The 21,945-nt window shown below is 38.1% G+C and overlaps 1 protein-coding gene across 3 annotated transcripts in view; it reads right to left on the bottom strand.

Annotated features, from left to right (window-relative positions):
• Window positions 1-21,945, bottom strand: part of UBE2H (ubiquitin conjugating enzyme E2 H) — a gene marked incomplete at both ends in the record, with an annotated part of 115,245 nt that overhangs the window by 36,208 nt on the left and 57,092 nt on the right. For 2 of the 3 annotated variants that reach the window (XM_079711464.1, XM_079711463.1), the window contains 2 exons: window positions 3,449-3,523; window positions 4,108-4,184. In XM_079711464.1, the coding sequence (XP_079567590.1) occupies window positions 3,449-3,523; window positions 4,108-4,184 (152 nt within the window). Of the gene's footprint in view, window positions 1-3,448; window positions 3,524-4,107; window positions 4,185-10,396; window positions 10,802-21,945 lie in introns of those variants that run through there. The other variant, XM_079711465.1, reaches the window with a different exon arrangement.

Genomic DNA, 21,945 nt, shown 5'->3' on the forward strand with positions numbered 1-21,945 from the left:
TCAATTCATCTTATTCTCTAGAATTAAATGACCTTTAGCCATTTCAAGAATTTATATCCAGCTTCAAAGCATCAAGATTTGCCATCACTCATGATATTCAAAGAGAATGTAAAATTCCAAAAGATGAGCTTAAGATGTTTGGAACAATGATGGCATTGTAAGAGTAAGCTCATAACTTCCCCAGGAGTCTGTTTATATTCCTTCTCTTTCCAAAGAGGAGTTGAGGGAGTTTATTGCTGTTTGGGGGGAAAAAACTTACTTAAAGACGTAAACTGTTTCTAAAAGGACTTTTTGAGTTATACCTCATGCAATCATGTAACTACTGAAAACTCTCTAAAACTGTATTTGGAGTATATACCAAAGATGAGCCTGTCAAATTACATTGCATATACACTTACATATGCATAGAAAAATGTTTTAAAGTACATTTTTATGCACTTTATGCAAATAATGATATCTATTGAGGGATAGGCTTATAAGACATTTTAATTTTTCTTTACTTTTGCTCACCTGGACCTTCTTACATTCCTACTATGGATATGGAGCATTTATACAATTAAAAAAATACATAGTAATATTAAACAAAGAAATATATATACATATATATTTTAAAATTCCAAGAGCTAAACATTGAAATACTTAATCTAAATTTGCACATCTCAAAATTTGGCTCAGAAAGAAGGGTATGCCTGCCTAGATACTATAGAGGCAGGGTTTAAAAAGAGCAGTGAAGTTGGGTTTCTCTTATCTCCTTGCCCTTCTGTATAATTCTGCAACTATCTATACAATTCAAAAAGGAATCTTTGCCTATTCTACATGAGCCACTACCTCTCAAAATGTTTAATGCACATTCTAACAGTAATTACACTGTTGACGACCTGAAAATGGGTCACCCCACACAACTGTTTAAAACTCTCTTATGCAATCTTCCTTTGGAGGAAACAAGGACAGCTTGTACAAATATTTCAACTAGACCTACTTCCCTAAGAGAATATGGTACACATTTGTAGGTATTACCAAGTTCTAAAAGCACACAGAAAGGCAAAGGAAAAATTATAAAGAAGTTAAATTAGCCTAGTCATTTGTCCTAACCAATTTCATGTTACATCATTAATTTAAGAAAGTACAGAGGCTTCTGTTGTGTTATTAGTTAATAAACAATGTCTGAAGTTTAGATATTTACACTTTGAAAGTTATGATGAAATAATTATATTACCTGGAAATATATGTTAAGACAAGACTTGAGAAAAAACTACATTTCTACAGGATATGTAATTGCATTTCTATAGGTTCCTTGTTAGTTTCAACAAGCTATACTCATTCCTTTCTGACTAGGAATCTAGGGTAACAAAACTAGATTTAGCAAGCCAATTTTTAGTCTTTAAGTAAATAGGTATGTATGAAATATATTTGAATGAATTTACATGGTTTGGACATTCTGTTTGTAAAGGTTTAAAGAGCATACCACTCAACTACATAAAAGTTTTTTTTTTTTTGCGGTACGCGGGCCTCTGACTGTTGTGGCCTCTCCCGTTGCTGAGCACAGGCTCCGGACGCGCAGGCTCAGCGGCCATGGCTCACGGGCCCAGCCGCTCCGCGGCACGTGGGATCCTCCCGGACCGGGGCACAAAGCCATGTCCCCTGCATCGGCAGGCGGACTCTCAACCACTGCACCACCAGGAAAGCCCCTACATAAAAGTTTTAGGGCTTCCCTGGTGGCGCAGTGGTTGAGAGTCCGCCTGCCGATGCAGGGGATGCGGGTTCGTGCCCCGGTCCGGGAAGATCCCACGTGCCGCGGAGCGGCTGGGCCCGTGAGCCATGGCCGCTGAGCCTGCGCGTCCGGAGCCTGTGCTTCGCAACGGGAGAGGCCACAACGATGAGAGGCCCACGTACCGAAAAAAAAAAAAAAGTTTTAAATGCCTATATAGAAAGAAACACCCTAAAGTTAAAAGACAAACGGGGGATAGGGAACCACAATGTGACACAAAAGCCCTCCCGAACTGAGTGAAATCTGCATTCCACCACACTGGAATGAAACTGAGAATGGGCTGGTGTCGCAAGTATGCTAAGGTATTAAGTCAGATACACTCAGGGATTGTCTCAAAGATTCAGCACCTCACAGCACTCTTCTTATATCACCAGCTGATAACTCTAAAACTTGGAGGCCCTTACAGTAATGGGGAGATTTCCAATTCAATTATCCATAAAGTATCTTCTCAATTACTGAGTTTAAAAACTCAACTTAAGGGCCCTTAAGAGGAAATCACCAGTTTATTCTTAAAATGAGCACTAAGAATCCCAGCCTAAGAAGGGATATAGATGCTCTGTAGTATTTTTATAGCATGAAATTCTAAAACATATAAAGTAGCTAGATGTCAGGGGGCTAGGCCGTTGCATCTGACTGGGAATTAGCCTGTGACTATTCTAACGTTCCTGCATTATTTATCCGAGACAGAAATGTGGGGACCTAGAATCAAAACATAAAGCTCAGAATGTCTTTGGTCCACCTCTTTTAAAAAACCCTTTTGGGGTGGTAGGGCAGTCTAAATTCCAAGAGTTCTGGCATTAGCTCTGAAGACAAGCCCACAGCAGTAGCAAGATATCTGAAACTAACAATTCTGAACATGCGATTCAGTGTGACAGAGAATGCTCTAATATATTCCAATTTTATTTTCTTCTTCCTTCTTAAAATTGGTCAATATTTTATAACATTTTAAAATCATCTACAGAATGAAATGTTTAAAAGTTGGCTTAAGTTAGCTAAGTTACTACCATTCTACAGTCTCAAAATATTTAAAGGTTATCAATCTTCAATCAAATATACCTCTATAGCATCTGATGCTAAAATACCTAAATTGTCACTAAATGCCTTAACAGGGGTAATAGGTTAATATCACCAATTAGGGCAGAAGATGAAGGTGAGGAAAAAAATACCCTTTATACAACCCCACTGAGGTTTCTTCTCTACTTTCTTTAGCTGTTTAGAGGGCTAAAAAGATTGAGAATGTAGAGAATGGAAAAGGGTACCCAGAGTTGAAGTGAACAAAAGTAAAGTAGGATATACACAGGATTTTTAAATGGCAGAATTAGAATAGGCACTGTAAAATATTAATTCCAACAATCTGGCATTTAAAATGAGATTTAAGATGATTACTAATTTACTGCTAATAGCCTGAATGAACAGTGGGTCTTAAAATTGTTTAATCTGGCCCTAACAGACAGAAAAATCTAGAGTTATAGTCATTACAAGCATGCAAAGGGTATATTTAAACATCTTCTATCACACTATGGAAGTACCCCCCCCCCAAATTACTAATTAACCTAAGCCAAAAAAGGAAAAAATTCAGTTAAGTTAATATTTCTGGAATTAATGATCTCCCATAAAACGTAGGATTTTTTTTTTTCCATTTCAAAACTCTCTAAGGAGAGAAACTGGGTAGTTACATACCTATAGATGGAGATTTGAAAGGGTATTTATCAGGAAGATCCACTCTAACTTTCCATACTCCACCTTCATATGGTGCTGAAATAAAAGCAAAAAAGTTAAACATTAGGATTGTGCCTCCAAATCAGAAGATAAATCTGAATGTAAGTTAAACATTAAATCCTAACCTGTTTTGAGAACCTTGCAAATTAATTCCTTCAAGAGTCAGGGAACTCTTATAAGTAACTAACTACTATAACTAGTAGGTACTCTATGTTCAATTATAATACTTCTCTTTAAAAAAATCTAGAGTTAGCAAAGGTTCATTTTCTCCCCCAAATTTACCTGATTCTTTAAAGTATCAAACACTGTTCAGTTATTTGGTAAGTAATAGCCTACTGTCTCAATCTATACCATGCCCATCCCATCCCCAAAAAACAACAACAAAAAACATTTCCACAAAACCCAGAATTCACAATTCATGTTTAATACTGTCACACAGAGATAAAAGAGAAAAGCATATAAAGGAATTATGATAAGAGCAAGATTTTCTCACTGCTTCTAGAATTAAATTTACTTTTCAAAAACTACACATATCACCATCTCCCTTGATATTCTCACTGTGTATTAAGGAATAGAGTAAAAGATTGTAATAAAAAACACATACCAACACATATACTTACTTCCTTGTGGTCCATAAAACTTCACTACAAATTCATTGAGTCCTCCTAGGATCGTAACCTCATGCTTACTCTCGATGCTAAGGTGGAAGGTAAAGGAAATTACACAGGCTTTATATATTACCCAGAAGAACTAAAGATGGCTTCCTCAAGATATGCCATTTAAAGTGTTACCAACATTTTATATGAAAGCAATAAAATATAAAATATGAATAATAATTCTTGTAATTTAAAAGGCAATATATGCTTTTGTGAAAAGAATATGAATGAGCTTTAGATTCAGAGAAGCTGGTGTTCAAATCCTAGAACTGCCATATACTGTGTTTGAGCCTAGACAAAATAATGTAAACTCACTCCCTGAGCCTTTTGTTCTCCTTTGCAAATCAGGAAAACACCACTTTACATACCACTGTGAAGATTAAATGGGTTAAGTATGTAAAATGTGTAAGACCACATTGTATATATAAGTAAATGAAAAATAGGCACTTAATTTTAGTTTTTCTCCCCTCTGTACTGTCCCCACCCCATCCTATCCCCAATGACCCTTTAACATAAATCCAGCATTCCCTTTAGTCAAATTCAAGCACTCAGCAAAACACCGATTCTCCTGAACTGGAAATGCTGTTGTGCTCCTAAAATTACACATTTACTAAGGAAGTCCCCATAATTTTCTCCCTGGCTTAGAGAATAATCAAAATAACTAGTGATATAACCTTGCTATAAGTAGCATTGCCAAAGGCAAAAGACAAGCAAAAAAAAAAATTTTTTTTTTTTTTTAAATCTTATCTGTAGTATTTATTTTCACCTACTCTTTTCCTCCCTCTTTTCCATACCCTTGAGACTGGCCTCTAGGTTCTTATGTGCTCGGGGCTGGAATCACAGAGCACTAACACTTCTGTGTTCCCTTCCTCAAAAATTTACTTGTCCCGAGACCCACCCCTTTAAGGTACTAAGATTCGATTATAGAAACCAAACCAACCCACATCAGCAGAAGAGAGGGCTACTGGCTTAATATCTGTTTTGTCTCTGCTTTGTGGTCTAACCCAATAATGACTCTACTGAGAAAAATTTTAGATGGTGGGGGCTTTAGGGAGCTCTCAAATCCCACTGTAACCTTAAAAAAAAAAACCAACAAGAACAACCAGATATGACAGACTGGTCTCATCTTTCTCAACCACCAGTGCAAATTACATTTTAATTATGTGTACTATTATACAAAAGAAAAAAGGCAAAGAATTTAAAGTGATCTCTTAAATAGAGAAAAATGTTAGTTTTAAAGGCTTGAAATTAAGTATTTGGCTCTCCAATCCTTTGTCCTGTAGGCCACAGAACAGAGGCCAGGTGTATTTTTGGCAAAGTCCTTGCTCAAGAGCAATGAACAGTATCCACTAGAGATATTAAATAATAAGATAATTCAGTCTATTTGATCTCATTCTTTTTGAAAACTATTTTAATAACATGCACACTGAAAGGATTCAAATAGTATCCACACTGGAAAATTGGCTTCATTTCTCATGGTCAAATGACACATGCATGCATGCTTTGGTGTACTAAATTCTTCCTGGCACCTCCTTACAAAATATTCCAAAGCTAATGTTAATGTAATAAATTAAAGTACATGTTTAAATTGTTCAAAAACAACCAAAAAAGCTCCCTTGTGTTAGTAAAAGTCAAATCTAGTTACAATAAACAAAGTTAATTACAAATAATTAAGTTCTCAAAAAAACAAACAAACAAAAACCTTGGGGATAAAAAGGCTTTCTTAAGAATGACACCAAAGCCAGAAACCACAGAGGGAAAAATCAGCAGATGCAAGCACACACACACACATTTAAAACTTCTATATTATAAAAAATAAAGTTAGGACAAAGGACAAGCTAAAAAGAAAAGACCAGAAGAGCCAAGTAAAGAAAACTGAAATTAAGCCATAAAAAGTCCAACTCATTAAAATAGTTTAAAAATGAGATATTTTCCACTATTAATTGATAAAGATGAAAGAGCTAGATAAAACCCAGTGTTCAGTGGAGTATAAATTGGTATTCCTGAGGACAAATTTAGCACTATACTCTAAAACTTAAAATGAATTTACTCTTTTACTCAAATTTCACTTCTCTGAAGTTATTTTTTAAAAAACAAAAAACAGACACTGCTGGTGGGAGTGTGATACGGTTTCAACCACTCTGGAAAACTGTTGGCACGGTAAAGCTGCACACATGCATGTCCCACACTCATCAGCACTATTCCCAGTAGACAGGAATACCTATGTTCACCAAAACACGTTTAAGAATGTTCGTATAGCACTACTTGTAATATCCAAAAATTAGGTTACAACCCAAAAGTTCATCAACAGTAAAAAGGATAAATTATGGTACAGTCACCCAACAGAATATTACCCAGCAATAAAAAATTAACTGTACATGTAAATGGATGAGTCTCAAAGATATTACAGTAAGTGAAAGAAAGCAGATACCAAAGAGCACATACAATATGATTCCATCTACACACATTTCAAACAGGCTAAATGAATCAAGGTGTTAGAAATTAGGATAGTGGTCACCCTCTAGTGGGGCCTGGTCATTGGAAAGGGGTTTGAGAGGGACTTCTAGAGTGCCGATTACACTTTTATTTACAGCTCCATTTATCAATGAGCTACAAAAATGATTTGTGCACTTTTTGTACATATGTTACTATTTAATAAAAGAAGTTTACTAAATATAAGACTATCTGATACATGTACAGATTTTTTTATTTAAATTTTTAAAATGAAAATAATTTAAGTATTTATCAATAGGAAAAAGAATTATAAGCCATTTATGCAACAGGCTGCTACTAGTGTCTATTATTGTTTACTAGTGTCTTCTCCCCACCCAGAGCTCCTCTAATGTATGTTTCTGCTTAACTTGGGGTATCCAGAAGTAGTCAAAATGAATACACTGTAGTACCACATATAAAGATATCTCAGACATGAAACTAAATAAATTTGCAAGAATAATAATGGAGTAAGGTAGAGAATTAAATGAGTTCAACAAAAGAAGTCAAACTAATTTTACAATATAAGAATCTGTAAAAGCAGCATTCCCTATCAGACCTAACTTGCTATGAATGACACTGATCTACAGCAATTACTCAATTAATCATTTAAAATTATAAGTTATCCACATGAATGTCCCCTCTAGAAAACTGAAGATATCTTTTCTATCTTTTATGTAGATGCAGTTAAGTCTGGGTTTCTTCCATTTTGTGATCTGTTTGGGATTTAGTCTATGCTGTTACCTACTTTTCAAAGAAGATTCTTCTTTCGAAAAGGTCATGTGAAAATGAGATTAGAAATTAAGGCTCCAAACCTCCTCTTTCCCATGATCCCTGGTATAACCCACATTCCAGATACACTGGGTCTGTCTTAAATTACACATTATACTGTAAATTAAAGTGTTCTTATAGTCCATTTCATATGAAAAGCTAAAAGTAAACTGAATGAAACCTTTAAAAACTTCTACCAAGTTGGTAAAATGAAGAAGCTGTACTAAATTTATGCTGCCTTGGAGTGGTACAGACACTAAATCAGATGGAAAAAAAGAATTTAAGTTTAGTTGAAAGAAAAACACTGCATTAAAAATAAGCCATTCCATCACCATGAATGAATGACCTACCCACAAAAAATATAAAATTACTTGACTAGTTACCATGTATATTTATGGTAGAGGCCATGAGTTTCTTTCTGCTCCCTGCTGCAAAGTCAAGGGCAAGGAAGGTAAATGAGAAGGCAGGTTACAATGACAGGTTACAATGATCTATTTCTGAGATGTGCTGGTCAGGCTAGTAGCCTGGTGGGAACTCACTAGAAGGTTCCTTCATTACTTTCTCACTTTCAAAGCTTGAAAATATAAAATATCCTTCAGATACCGTTCTGTAAAAATATGTTAAATAAACCCATAAAAATCACATTTTACTCACCTCTAAGTTATTTGTAAAATACTGCTTTTTACTTACTTAGCATGTCACTATTAAGGAATGTCAGCATTTTCAGTAGAATAATGATTAACATTCCCAGGAATCCAAGTTCATTTCACTTTTAAAATGCCAGCCACCCACCAACTTATTTTCCCTGAATGGCATTATGATTACACAATGTAATATTTAAAGGTTAATGCCAAGCCGTCAAAAGATAACTGACATTCTTGGCAAAACGTGTCTGTCGGGATTTTAGAAATGATTTTTATATACTTCTGGGATTTTCCAGAAAGGGAGTCAAGGGCTAAGCCTGTTAACAGGTCAAGGATTCAGACAGCATTGTTTCCTAAATTTGCTGATAGTGAGTTTGTAAGATAATGGAAGGTGGCCTCCCTGAGCTGTGCCCATGGCAGTAAGGAACTAGGATAAAGAACGGGCTGCTTCTGTGAAGAAGGTAAAAGCAATTTGTGTGGGCTTTCTATCCACATGTTCAGACCAGTCCGCTTCCAACTCTCCTTGAGATTAATCACATTACAAAAGTTGAAGAAACTGGGCAACCTTCACTACCTAGTTTTCTTGATAAAAATATGGTATGTCTACTAATCCAGTAATGAACAAAATATCACAAAAATAATACTGTGAGGGTTATGTTTATAAAGAATCTTTCTCCTTTAGAGATATAAATTGAAATATTTACTAATTAAAATGTATGTCCAGGATTTACTTCAAAATAACCCGTGTGGGAAGAGTTAGGAGAGAGAGGTACAGAAGATAGGACATAGGCCCTGAGTCAACAATTACTGAATCTGAGTGAAGGGTACATGGGGGTTTCATTATACCGTTCTCTCTAGTTTGAAATTTTTCGTAATAAAAGTTCTGAAAAATTAGGGCTTCCCTGGTGGGGCAGTGGTTGGGAGTCCGGGACGTTGGTTCGTGCCCCGGTCCGGGAGGATCCCGCGTGCCGCGGAGCGGCTGGGCCCGTGAGCCATGGCCGCTGAGCCTGCGCGTCCAGAGCCTGTGCTCCGCAACGGGAGAGGCCGCGGCAGTGGGAGGCCCGCGTACCGTTAAAAAAAAAAAAAAAAAAAAAAAAAGTTCTGAAAAATTAATGTAGTCGGTTATCAGAACTTCAGCATTTAACAAGCATGACAATTTAGAAGAACTTAGCTACTGCAGCTCTCTTAAGAGCTTATGAGGGACTTCCCTAGTGGCACAGTGGTTAAGAATCCACCTGCCAATGTAGGGCACGCAGGTTTGAGCCCTGGTCCGGGAAGATCCCACTTGCTGCATGCAACTAAGCCCATGCACCACAACTACTGAGCCTGTGCTCTAGAGCCCGTGAGCCACAACTACTGAAGCCCGCGCGCCAATAGGATTGTCTATTTTGTTCACTGCCATTTCCTAGTGCCTAGAAGAGTAACTGGCACACAGTAGGCACCCAATCAATACGTATAAAATGAACACATGAATGAAGCTGTAAGACAGGCATAGACTGAAGCTGCCAGTCTGAGATCTAAGGATAGATTTAGGCTTGTCAGAGAGATGAGGTGATACTATTAAGGGCAAAGTGGAACAAAGATGCTAAGTTCAGTTCTGAACACGCTAAATCTGAAGTATAAATGGACGAACCAAGAGGCAATATACTGTAAGCAGCTTGGGAAACTCGCGATTTAAAAGGAGTCACCTTGTAAACTGCTTAACTCGGGGTTTGTTTCTTAAACTCTAAAAAAAAGGGGGAGGGGGGCTTCTTTACTTTGGGGAGGGGTTACTACCTCACAAACAGAACTGTTGAAGATGAAATGATCTATCTACAAAGGTATCTACCTGGCTCAGAGTCAGACACAACCAGGAATTCAATTTTTTTAACGTAAAATAAATATACAAACTCTGACTAAATTAATTTCCATGTGACAAAAATTTACTTAAACACTTTTTATTTTTTTACAATATCTAAAAAAATTAAGTTTCCTTCTATATCCTTAAGCCTTTCTTTTTCTTTTCTTTTCTTTTTTTTTTTTTTTTTTTGCGGTACGCGGGCCTCTCACTGCTGTGGTCTCTCCCGTTGCGGAGCCCAGGCTCCGGATGCGCAGGCTCAGCGGCCATGGCTCACGGGCCCAGCCGCTCCGCGGCATGTGGGATCTTCCCGGACCGGGGCACGAACCCGCATCCCCTGCATCGGCAGGCGGACTCTCAACCACAGAGCCACCAGGGAAGCCCCTTAAGCCTTTCTTGATGTTAAGTCATCATTATGCATAATAGTTGCTATACAGTACTACAAAATACAATGATGCCCTTAGGAACCGTAAGGGATATACTTATTTCCTGAAGTAGAAATTTCCCATACTGTTAGGCTGAAGGGATTGGCAGGTTCTTTTCCTAGTTTCTCTTCCTTCTTTAGCTGCATTTGAGAGCCGTCACTGGGCTACCATTCCTTCAAATGTATCTATGGTAGGGTGCAAAAATCAGATAACCAAAGTTCATGGAATTTTTTTTTTTAAAAAGGGTAAATAATTCTAAGCAAGACATTCTCCAATAAATAAAATACATAATTTTTAGCTGTATGTTTTTAGGTTTACAACTAAACCAAACAACTTCAGAGTGAGGGAGTTATCACTTATTTAAAAATAGCCTCTTCAAAATAAATAAGTATTGTCCAGAAGTAAGTAAAGCAAACAATTTGACAACTTACTATGATATACTGAACACTTAAGACTCACTAAGGAGTAAAAAGTAGCATGCACGTATTTCTTAAATTTTACAAAGATAGTGCAAAAATTAAGTTAAACAGCAAGCATGTTCATTACCACCCAGCAGACTGTAAATCATACTAGCCTTTGGAGTTTGGGGGCTTTTTTTTTTTTTTTTTCCTCTTCTCAAGTTTATGCTTTCATTTAAAGCTTCCATGTCAGAAACCAAAGTAAACACTGGCAAGATCTAAGTAAATGTTAAATGGGAAAATCATTATAACTTAGCTCTTCCCTAGATGCATTATTCTGCTACCAGATTCCCAAATAATAAAGTAAAAAACTCAAAAGAAAAATTAAGAGTCATAAGTTATGGAAAATAATTTTTTCAAAAAGGTTTTAGAAAAAACAAGTGTATCAGAAAGATACATAAGAAATCTAAGCCCCATTCGACCCCAACAAAATGTTTTATACAGTCAGATAGTCAGAGATGACCCAGTTGCAGAAGAAGTGAGAGAGAGAAAAGCAAAGGGAAATATGGAAAAACAATGATGCCATCTTGAGACCAAGAAAATACAGTCAAAACAGAAATAAGATTTACATTTTCTAAAAAGTTCAAATTCCAATTAAACACCTCAAAATATTTAGAAGGCTATTGATAAAATAGAAACAGCTCTTTAATATACAAACTTTTCCCTTTTTTTGATCTTTATTTCAAGTTGGACAACTGCAGCCCAGGACTTTCTTTTTTTATTTTAGTTATTTATTTTTGGCTGCATTGGGTCTTTTTTGCTGCATGTGGGCTTTCTCTAGTTGCAGCGAGAGGAGGCTACTCTTTGTTGCGGTGCGTGGGCTTCTTACTGAGGTGGCTTCTCTTGTTGCGGAGCACGGGCTCTAGGCGCATGGGCTTCAGTAGTTGTGGCTCACGGGCTCTAGAGCGCAGGCTCAGTAGTTGTGGTGCACGGGCTTAGTTGCTCCACAGCATGTGGGATCTTCCCGGGCTAGGGCTCGAACACGTGTCCCCTGCATTGGCAGGCGATTCCTAACCACTGCGCCACCAGGGATGCCCCAATATACTTTGATGCTTTGCTATTTTATGGCAACAAAGCATTGTTTATTTTTAACTAAAGATGTACAAATCCATGTACATAAATTAACCGTATATTACTTAAATAGTATTATTACTCTTAAATAACTCATAAAAGGTTAACGAAAAGCTTATTTTTCAGAATTCGGTTTGTTACAGCTTGATTCACAGTACTTTAAAAATAAATCACCTTCCCCCAAAACTGCTTATTTTCTTAAGTGTGATAATGTCATTATGTTTATTTAAGAAAATGTTCACATTTTTAAGAGGGGCCTACTGATATATGTAGATGTTAAATGACAACATCTGGGATTTGCCCTAAAATATTTCATAAAGAAGAGAAACAGATGTGAGAGAAAATACTGATAATTGTAAAATTTTAATTTGGATAATGGGGATTCATTAAAGTAATCTTTAATCTTGTGTACCCTTGAAAATTTTAATGACATTATTTCTTTTTATTTAATTTCCAATACTTATCATTTCTTTTTTTTAAATCAGAAGACTGTATATATTTAACTACACTCTACTTATGTGGATAGGGGACATTCACTGCTAAAGAACTATCAGCTGGTCAAACATCCAGTTTAAATCTGTAAACTTGGAATACAACTTTGAACTGCAGAGAAAAAATAAAGACTTGCAAAATTCTCAAGATGCAGGACACCCCAGAGACATCAAGTCGACAATGAAAATCCAAACCAATGATCTAGAAAATCTGTTAAAAAATTTTTTTAGAAGATAGGACATATTAAAAGAAAGAACGCTGTCATTCCAAAGGCAGACTACCTAATCACAGAAGGCTGGAGAAGAAAAACACATGAATCACAACCTTATAGATGACAATAGCACCTGAAAACTTCGAAGTCCCAGGCAACGTATAATTTCCCCAGAGATGAATTCCCCACAGTCAGGTGGCCATCTGCAAAATCCTAATGGAAACATCTATTTAAACACATTCTACCTCCCCTTCTGGGTTGTATGCTACTTCACCAAGCCATCCACAGTGCAGAGCAAAGTGCATCATGAAGCAGCTTCTCAGTAAGAAGCTAATATTGCTTTATGGAATATCTATGCAGTGTATTTGTAATCATGTTTCCAGTGTTCTTCTCTTCTCAGAAAATCCTTGAGAACTTTACTTCTTTTATTCATTTTAAATATAGCAGACCAGTTTTTACCCTAACACCTGACATGCAGACTACAATGCCACTCAATGAAAATAGAATTAAGCTAAGTGTTTGATAATCCCTACCCACAGATATTCTAATCAAGGCATATGTGAGTCATTCACAGTAAGCAGTGACATTTTAAAGGAAATATTTTCTTTGGCAGTCTCCAAGTGACATATAGTATATTACAAATGCAAGGTGATGTATGAAAATTAATAAATACCATGAAAATTAATAAATACCAAGCAGTGGTACCCATTCAGTAGATGAAGATTATGGAAGAGTGAAAAACAATGGATCACAGAAATGAGAAGGAGGAGATCTTAGATATATGGTCATACTCTTAAAAAAAAAAAAAAAAAGAACAATCAACACACCTTGAAGTCATGGAACTACTGATGGAAAGACCCAGGTCCGCAACCCAGGCCATGGCTCTTCTTCCTTTCCTTCTCTGCACTGGCTAATTACGAGTTTGTGTCTCTAGAGACCAACGATTCCTCATCATAATTTTATGACTTCAATAATCTCAAGGAAAATTTCTTAAAGCAAGCTCTTTAAAATTCAAATATAAATGCCTGTAAACCCAGAACAAAGGGGGAAAGATAACAATTGGCTTGCCCTTATAAATCACTGTTCTATAAGCCCTGGTCTCAGTGCCTCCTCACTCCCTAGTTCTTTCCCAGAACATGAATGACCAATGCCTGCCATTCCCTTTACTACTCCATGTTCATTAGGCAGAGTAGATGTCAAATGTTAGTAACAACCCTGATTTCATAAAAACTATAAGGGGGAAGTGAGCAGCACAGACTCAGGCTTTTTCTAAAGCAATACATGTACAAAGGAATAAGTAGCAGGTTCAAGATCATTGTCAAGATTTTATACTGAAAAAAGCACAACTACAGATGAATACACTGGATAGGGTGCTAAATTAAAGCACAATCCACCATGTAGAGAACTCTGCATTCCACAACAAACGAATATGCTTTTATTCAATTGGGCCCAGTTTCTATTACCCATTTGGAAGGCTTATGAGAGGTAATATAGCAAGTATCTGTTGGAAATTTAATAAAGGCTTGGCTAAACAGTATAAAAAAAGGATTAAAAAGTAATCTAAAGTGATACAGAAAATAGCAGTGTCTTCTTGATTGAAATTCTGCTTAAAAACTATATCAAAGGGTAGTTGGTAGGCAAATACCCTATCTGATATGTTCAAGTAGCCATTATAAGCTGCCTTCATTTACTACCTTTATAAATAATTAGGATAAAAAAATGGGATAAAAAATTACCAGAAACTTTAAATGTTGCTTAAAAAAAAAAAGTCCATAAGGAAAATAAGCGAAAGAAATAAAATTTTAAAATAGAAAAAAAAAGTTTCTTTTAAAGAAACATCCTACCCTAAGAAAAATAACCCCAATGTGACTGAGTTAAGTAGAAAACCCTGGAAAGTCAAGAGATGTGGGGTGAAAGTGGACTGTAAACTAGGTGTGCAATGTGATACAACAAGGGAGGTTGCAGCTATTTTAAGCATCATACAAGTAACAGGTGACAGAGGTGAGAAAGGAAGCTTTCTTCCTATGTTAATAAACTTGCTAGCTCAAGACCAACAGAAATGATTAATACATACTAAGAAATGGGTTGTCAGGTACAATTAAGAGACATGGGAGTGATAAATATGTGATATGGAAGCTAGCCTAATAATTTAAAGTAAACAGAAGTTTGAGATTTAAATATACACAAACAATAAAGAGAATAAAAGCTGGATTGTTATGAGTTATAGTTAAGAAGTTAAAAAATCAAGGTTCTCACTAGGAGTGTTTCCTGAATAATTAAACAATGTGGGGAAAAAAATCGGTTATTTAGCAAAACAAGAGAATATAAACCTAGACATACACAACAGTGGGTATATATATAGTAAGAAAATTTGGCCTTGAAAAGGTGACAAAACTATTAGGTTTCCCTATCCCATGTCTGTACCATGGGGAGAAGTAGGATTGATAGGCTCAGGTGCCACTAAGTGAGACAAACAGTTTGCTGGCGGCACAGTCACAGGGCAAGAGTGCAGTTCTGAGAACACCTTACAGTACAACTAAATAACCTCATCTGGTGAAGCACTGAGTTCTAGGCTTTTAAAAAATTCTCTTTTAAAATGTGTGTGGGGCATAAAGCAGCCTCCCCATTCCCTTAACGCTCTAATCCCACTGCCCAGATATTACTATTGTCTATATTAATGTTTATATATACACACATTAACATCATCATGTACACCCAGACACACAGGTGTAAACTCTTCTGTAAACACCTTTCTTCAGGTTATATATGGAGGACCTCTTTATTAGTACATATAGATCTAAGCTCCCTTTAAAAAAATGCCTGTGCAATATCCATGTACCATAAGTTAAATAACTAAGCATCCATTAGTGAGCAGGTAGGTTGCTGTTAGTGTTTTGCTATTACATTGTTACAATGAACATCTCAGTATGCCTATCTTGCTGTACTTTTTTTTTTTTTTTTTTTTGCACGGTACGCGGGCCTCTCACTGTTGTGGCCTCTCCCGTTGCGGAGCCCAGGCTCCGGACGCGCAGGCTCAGCGGCCATGGTTCACGGGCCCAGCTGCTCTGCGGCACGTGGGATCCTCCCGGACCGGGGCACGAACCCGTGTTCCCTGCATTGGCAGGCGGACTCTCTACCACTGCGCCACCAGGGAAGCCCCTTGCTGTACTTTTGATAGTGCCTAAATGTCTTTCAAAAAGGATACATACAGTCACTTTCTAACCACTGTCATATGAGCCAACCTGTTTTCCTCATACTCTCAACAATATTGGCATTAAAGCTTTTAAAGTGAAACAAAGTTAATCTTTAAACATTACCCCCTTCAAATTGCCCAGTACTCTTTCTCACCAATTCAGCTTCAGCCCTGGCTGGGTTACCCAAGGGAAAAGCATCCACTCTGCTGACCTTCCTTCTTGCCTCTCCAACATAACACCTGACTGTGAAGGTGGCCCTCCAAGATTCATGAACAAAAACGCACTAGGATATGAAGCACCTTTCATTAACTATCTCAAAGACAAAGCTAGCCAATTAAATCTCACCTAACTCATCGAATAGGTTAACTCCAGAACCTGGACAGAAAAAGCTGAAAACAAGGAAAGTTTAGTCTGACATGGCATCTTACCTACCTCTCTAAATGCTTAAGTCTTTTATACGTCTAAACTTATGCCCCAACTAGGATGTGAAGTTAATTTCTTATTTCTTGGGTGAATCTGATATTTTAAATAGTTCTCTTTAGACCAAACTACTTTTGCTGTTACAGCATACAAAATAATGAATTCTAACAAAAGAATTCCAGATTTGAATACTTCAACAACAGATATTTAACATTTAAAGAAATACGTTAGTCTCCAACTCACTAAAAGCCACACAGTTTACCCCTGATTATTTAAAACAAATGAGAGATCTTGTAGTAATGACCATGTAAATATTATTCACTGCTGAGCCACACAGTACTAAAAGATTTTTTCTTTTCAGTATTTTTTCTCAAGGAAATAATCACTACCTTAAATAACTAAGCAAACAAGAAACCAATGTATCTATCATTATTTGTCCCTCAATTCTGACAGAACTGTCTCTTGATGTTTAAACCCATCAAGATGAATATCTGTATTTGAATGTTTCCCCTCGTAAATTTACCTGCCCCACTCTTTGGCTTGATCAGGTACCATGCATTCCCCAAGCTGACACTGGCTGGACTGCCAAGGAAGGTGACTCATGAACATCCCAGCTGACAGAAGGAAGCCAGACAGGGATCAATACCTGACCGCACTCTGCCCAAGAGTAATTAAGAATTTTTCTGCTAAAACCACTAATATCACTTTAAAAGAAACAGAGAATATCCAACATCAGCATTATTTACAGAGTAAAATCCAGGACTTCAGGGGCACATGCTGGAGACTGACAGGATGGCAGAGAAGTCCTACCTACCTCTGCCACTCAGTTTCACCAGATCACCCAGTTGCAGAGTACCACTTCCCCAAAGGAAGATGGCTCTTTTCCAGGAACAGAGATTTCACAGTAAGTCTGGAATTCTAGTGGTTAGAGAGTGGGCTCATTAGTTTGAATCTCAAGATGCCATATGGGTCTTGGGCAGACCATTTAACCTCTCTGTGCCTTGGTCTTCCTCAATGTATAAAGGGAGTAATAGTAAATATATCATAGGATTAAGGAAAGGCTCAGTATTTGCTATTATCATTAATACTTCCAAAACAATAACCTCAGATTTAACAAGGTACATCTATTAGTCTAATCTACCTTAGTTACTAACCTACAAAGCTGAAATTACAGCTCCTCAATTTTGAGAAGAGTTAAGTACACAATGACTTTTTACCTTTAATATGCCTAGGTCCTTAATATATTGATGTTAGCAATTGCCAATGAGGGGATTATTAACCTATAATTTGTTCCAAAGATAGCATTCAGCCCAACTTCTATGCTGGTGCAGCCCCTTCTGAATTTTAAAAATTGCTACTTCCCCTTTAGTCACCAATATTAACAACAGCTAGCCCTTTCAGCAGTTACAATGCACTGAACACCATTCTAAGCCTTTTGTACTAACTTATAACCCTTACAACAGCCCAGGGAGACAAGTTATTATTACAAAGACAGGCTAAGTAACCTGCTCAGGCTCACACAGCCAGTAAGTTGTAGAGCTAGGGATGAAACCCAGGCAGGCTAGTTCAAGTCTGTGCTCTTAGCCATCCAGCATTGTCTACACAGACCAGAGCTTTTGGAGAGGGGTGTAGCATGCTCAGACTTGTCTTGATTTAGGAAGACTAACTCCAGTGACACTGCGGAGCAGTCTGGGAGACCATGATGGGAGGAAGGCCAGCTGGGATCTGATGAGCAAGAACAGGTAAGAGCTGACAGGGAGCAGGGGGCTGGAGAGGAAGCCACATTTCAACGAGATTCTGAGAACTGAAAGAACTTCATGACTAATTATACGTGAGGGGAGAGAGGACTCAAGAGTATCTGTTGAGGTAGATGACACTGTTCTAACAAAAGTAAAAGGGAAGGCAGGAAGAGGAGCAGATTGGGGGTGGGGTAAGAGCAACATGGGACATTTAAGTGTAAGGTGATGAGACACCAAATAATTGTCCAACAGACAATATGAAGTAATATTCCCCCATTTTTATTCTAGCCCTACACTTTTTTAAAAAGGGGATACAGCACATTAAACATTCTAAGTAAATGTTGAACTAATGAATAAAATACAACTTCAGATTCTTACTAGTCTAAGAAATTATTAAATAACCAACTTACAGGTCCCTCAATAAAACTCCTGTTCCACTGGTGAGAGTTAGGGAAGTTCTCTGGATGGTGGAAGGCTTTGGAATAGAGCAAACCTAGGTTTCAGGCCCAGCTCCACCACTTTCTAGGTAAGCAGCCTAGGGTCTAACTACTCAAGGTGGTAAACTTGTCAGAAATGCAGAAACTGGGTCCCATTTCAGATTAACTGAACCGGTATCTGCATTTTAAAAATATTCCCCATTAATTTGTGTGCACATAAAAGTTTGAGAAGCACCAGCCTAGAGCAAGTGAATGTTCTCTAAGGCTTGCTTTTCCCGCCTGTACAAAAGTGGAGATAATCATATTTACGCACAGGGTGGTTGAAGATTAATAGGTGCCAAATACTTACCAAGCCTCTACCAAGAGATGTTAGTATCATACATATGTTACTTCATTTAATCCTCTCAATGCCTATCATGCAGGTACTTTTTCCACTATAAAGATGAAGAAGATATGTCCAGTTTGTGACACCTTCCAAGGTAAGATTGTTGGTGAGTGGTAGAGCTGCTACTCATTGTCTATCTACTCAGGATTCTGCTTCCCATTAAGCCCAATAATGCTTAAGCAACCTGGGCAGAGAAAGGCACAAAATGGATGAGAAGGGAAGGAAAGTAGTCTTGCACCTACCAAAAATCCAAACAATAGTTTTTAAAAATATATAGTTTTTAAAAATATAGATTTATCTATTTGTTTATGGCTGCACTGGGTCTTTGTTGCTGCGCGTGGGCTTTCTCGAGCTGCGGCAAGCCGGGGCTACTCTGTCGCAGTGCGCGGGCTTCTCATTGCGGTGGCTTCTCTTGTTGCGGAGCATGGGCTCTAGACATGCGGGCTTCAGTAGTTGTGGCACGTGGGCTCAAGAGTGCAGGCTCAGCAGCTGTGGCGCACAGGCTTAGTTCTTCCGTAGCATGTAGGATCTTCCTGGACCAGGGCTCGAACCCATGTCCCCTACATTGGCAGGCAGATTCTTAACCACTGCGCCACCAGGGAAGTCCCCAAAATATAGTTTTTTAAATAGTATTTTAAAGTTACATCAATCATTATAATTCAAAATTCATGAGTACAAAACAAAATGTACTCATACAAGTTTAAATCAGCTATGCTTATCCTGAATTGGTTTTCAGATGAGGATATCATATTAAATTAATAATATTTATCTCAAGAGTTGTGCTGAAATAGTAGATCAACCAGCAGAAAATAATGATAGTCAGTAAGACTAAGTGAAAATTCTCAGTATGATATAGAAGGCTTATCTGGCTGTACTATAGGTTCCCTAGGGATAGAAATTTAGGCATAAAGAGGAACTTCCTATGAGTGTTTGGCCAATTGTAGGCTATGTTTCACGGAAGGCTGCAATTCTCAGTTCTCTTTCAATCATTATTTGTGAAAATTCACTTTCCAGAAAGGAATATGTAAAAAGAAAACTTAGAATCACAAGTTCTAACAAATAACCAAGTACTAGTTCCAAACAAATCTTAACCTATGTGAATCACTGTATCAACAGTTGTCTTATTTCACTCATCCGAGCCCATAATATGACCAACGCAGTACATTCATGCCCCATTCTTCCTCCGTTTCTAGCTACACTGGTCTTTCATTTCCTGAAACACAAGCTCTTGCCCTCCTCAGGGCCCTTTCAATGGCTACTTCTGGCTAGCCCTGACTTCTCTGTTTCTACAGATAGCTTGCTTCTTCTTATCCTTTATGGTGTGTCTTAAATGCCACTTCCTCAGCAATCTTTCTCATCACCTGAAGTACATACCCAACAGACCCCCAACTATTCTCTACTTCAGCCCACCGTCTGTTTCCTTGTATGTCTTACCACAGTACTATGTTGTCTGTTTACATCCTCCCTCACCTCCAGAAAATCTAAGTTCCAAGATGGCAGGGAACCTTATCTGACTTATTCTTTGTCTGGCTTATGGTGGGTGTTCAACAAACACTGGTTAAAGTGAATTATGTAAATGGGTGCCAGGCACCATGCTAGACAGTGGGATCGGCCCTCGGACAGCTCAAGTTCTTGTGGGGAAACAGACAGGCAACCAACTATCAAACGGTGAAATAAATGAGTGTTATGATAAGGGTTACCCAGAGGTGCTAAGGAGGCATATAGAGGATGCTCCAAACCCAGGAGGGTGGGGAAGGGAGAGGGTGTTTTCAGGAGGTAACGCTGACAGCTGAACCCAAGGGGACATTAGCCTTTTGCTCTCAGCAGCTACAACGAAGTTTTCTCCAAACACAAGAAATAAGAAAGCCCTCAAAGTTCAACTCAAGATCAACACGTAATGACTAGTAAGAGAGGGGTGCAAGCCATCTAAAAGAGAAAGCCTGGTTTGCCGCAAAACAAGATTCAAGCAGAGCCAGAAAGAATGTATTCATACATGTAAAGAAACAAGGTATTCAACAGCAGTGGTCTCCCCTGCAAGCACTGAAGAAGAATTAAAAAAAAAAAAAGAGAAAGGGGGCCTCCCTGGTGGCGCAGTGGTTGAGAGTCCGCCTGCCGATGCAGGGGATACGGGTTCGTGCCCCGGTCTGGGAGGATCCCATATGCCGCGGAGCGGCTGGGCCCGTGAGCCATGGCTGCTGAGCCTGCGCATCCGGAGCCTGTGCTCCGCAACGGGAGAGGCCACAACAGTGAGAGGCCCGCGTACCACAAAAAAAAAAAATAAATAAAAAATAAAAAAAGAGAAAGGCTGGCAGGGGCCACTGAAGCAACTAGGCAGGAGAGGAGGAGCCTTTGCTCATAGATGAGATTTTCGGTCACAAGGGATCTCCCTGTTATGAGACGGTGGTATCATCTGATCGGTATCATCTGATCGTGACAAGCCATTAAACACTTGATTTAGCTTTTGTTCTGATTCCTTCTCAGATAACCTTCTCTAATTATGGTATGGGCTCCTGGTTATGTCTAGGAGAGAACACACTGAAAATTATATACTAGCTTTCCAATTTCAGACCCATGAGCTTGGTTAATCTGAAGCCAGGGAAGTGGATCTGCTCTTAGTTCACCAATTAAAGACTTGGGGGGTGGGGAAGTCACCCTCCCAACAAAGCATGAGGTTAGCCTGACTTCAAACAGAGTTAAGGAAAAGGATTTAAGGGAAATGTTTGAGGTGAATCTGACTGATACGGAAGGTGAGGGAAGAGGGACATGGCAAGGATGATTCCAAGGTTTTAGGCTTCAGTTATTTGGGGATAGTGATACCATTCAGCAAGAGAGCATCAGCAGTAAGCGAGGGCATTAGACTTGTAGAAGAAGTCCCCTTTAGGACATGCTGAATCTGTGGTCTCTGAAGGCCAGGTAATAGGAGATATCCAGTAGGCATTTGCCTATCCAAGACTGGAACTCAAGAGATAATGGAATTTTTAAAATTTGGAGACACTTGTATTTGGGCACTAATAGATGAAATCACACAAGAAAGGCATGGCAGCTACCAAAAGATGAGGAACCTGAGTAAATCCATTATTTAAAGGATGGAAGAAAAGAAACCAGCAAGGTAGACTGTGAAATAGAGAAAGGCACCTATAACTGTCCTAAATATTTGTTAGGTTATCTTTCAATGTCAGATTTCTACAAAGCACATCTGCACAGAGAAAGTAAAAGAAAAAGAAAACA

Source organism: Hyperoodon ampullatus (genome assembly GCF_949752795.1).
Source record: "Hyperoodon ampullatus genome assembly, chromosome: 9".
NCBI lineage: Eukaryota > Metazoa > Chordata > Mammalia > Artiodactyla > Ziphiidae > Hyperoodon > Hyperoodon ampullatus.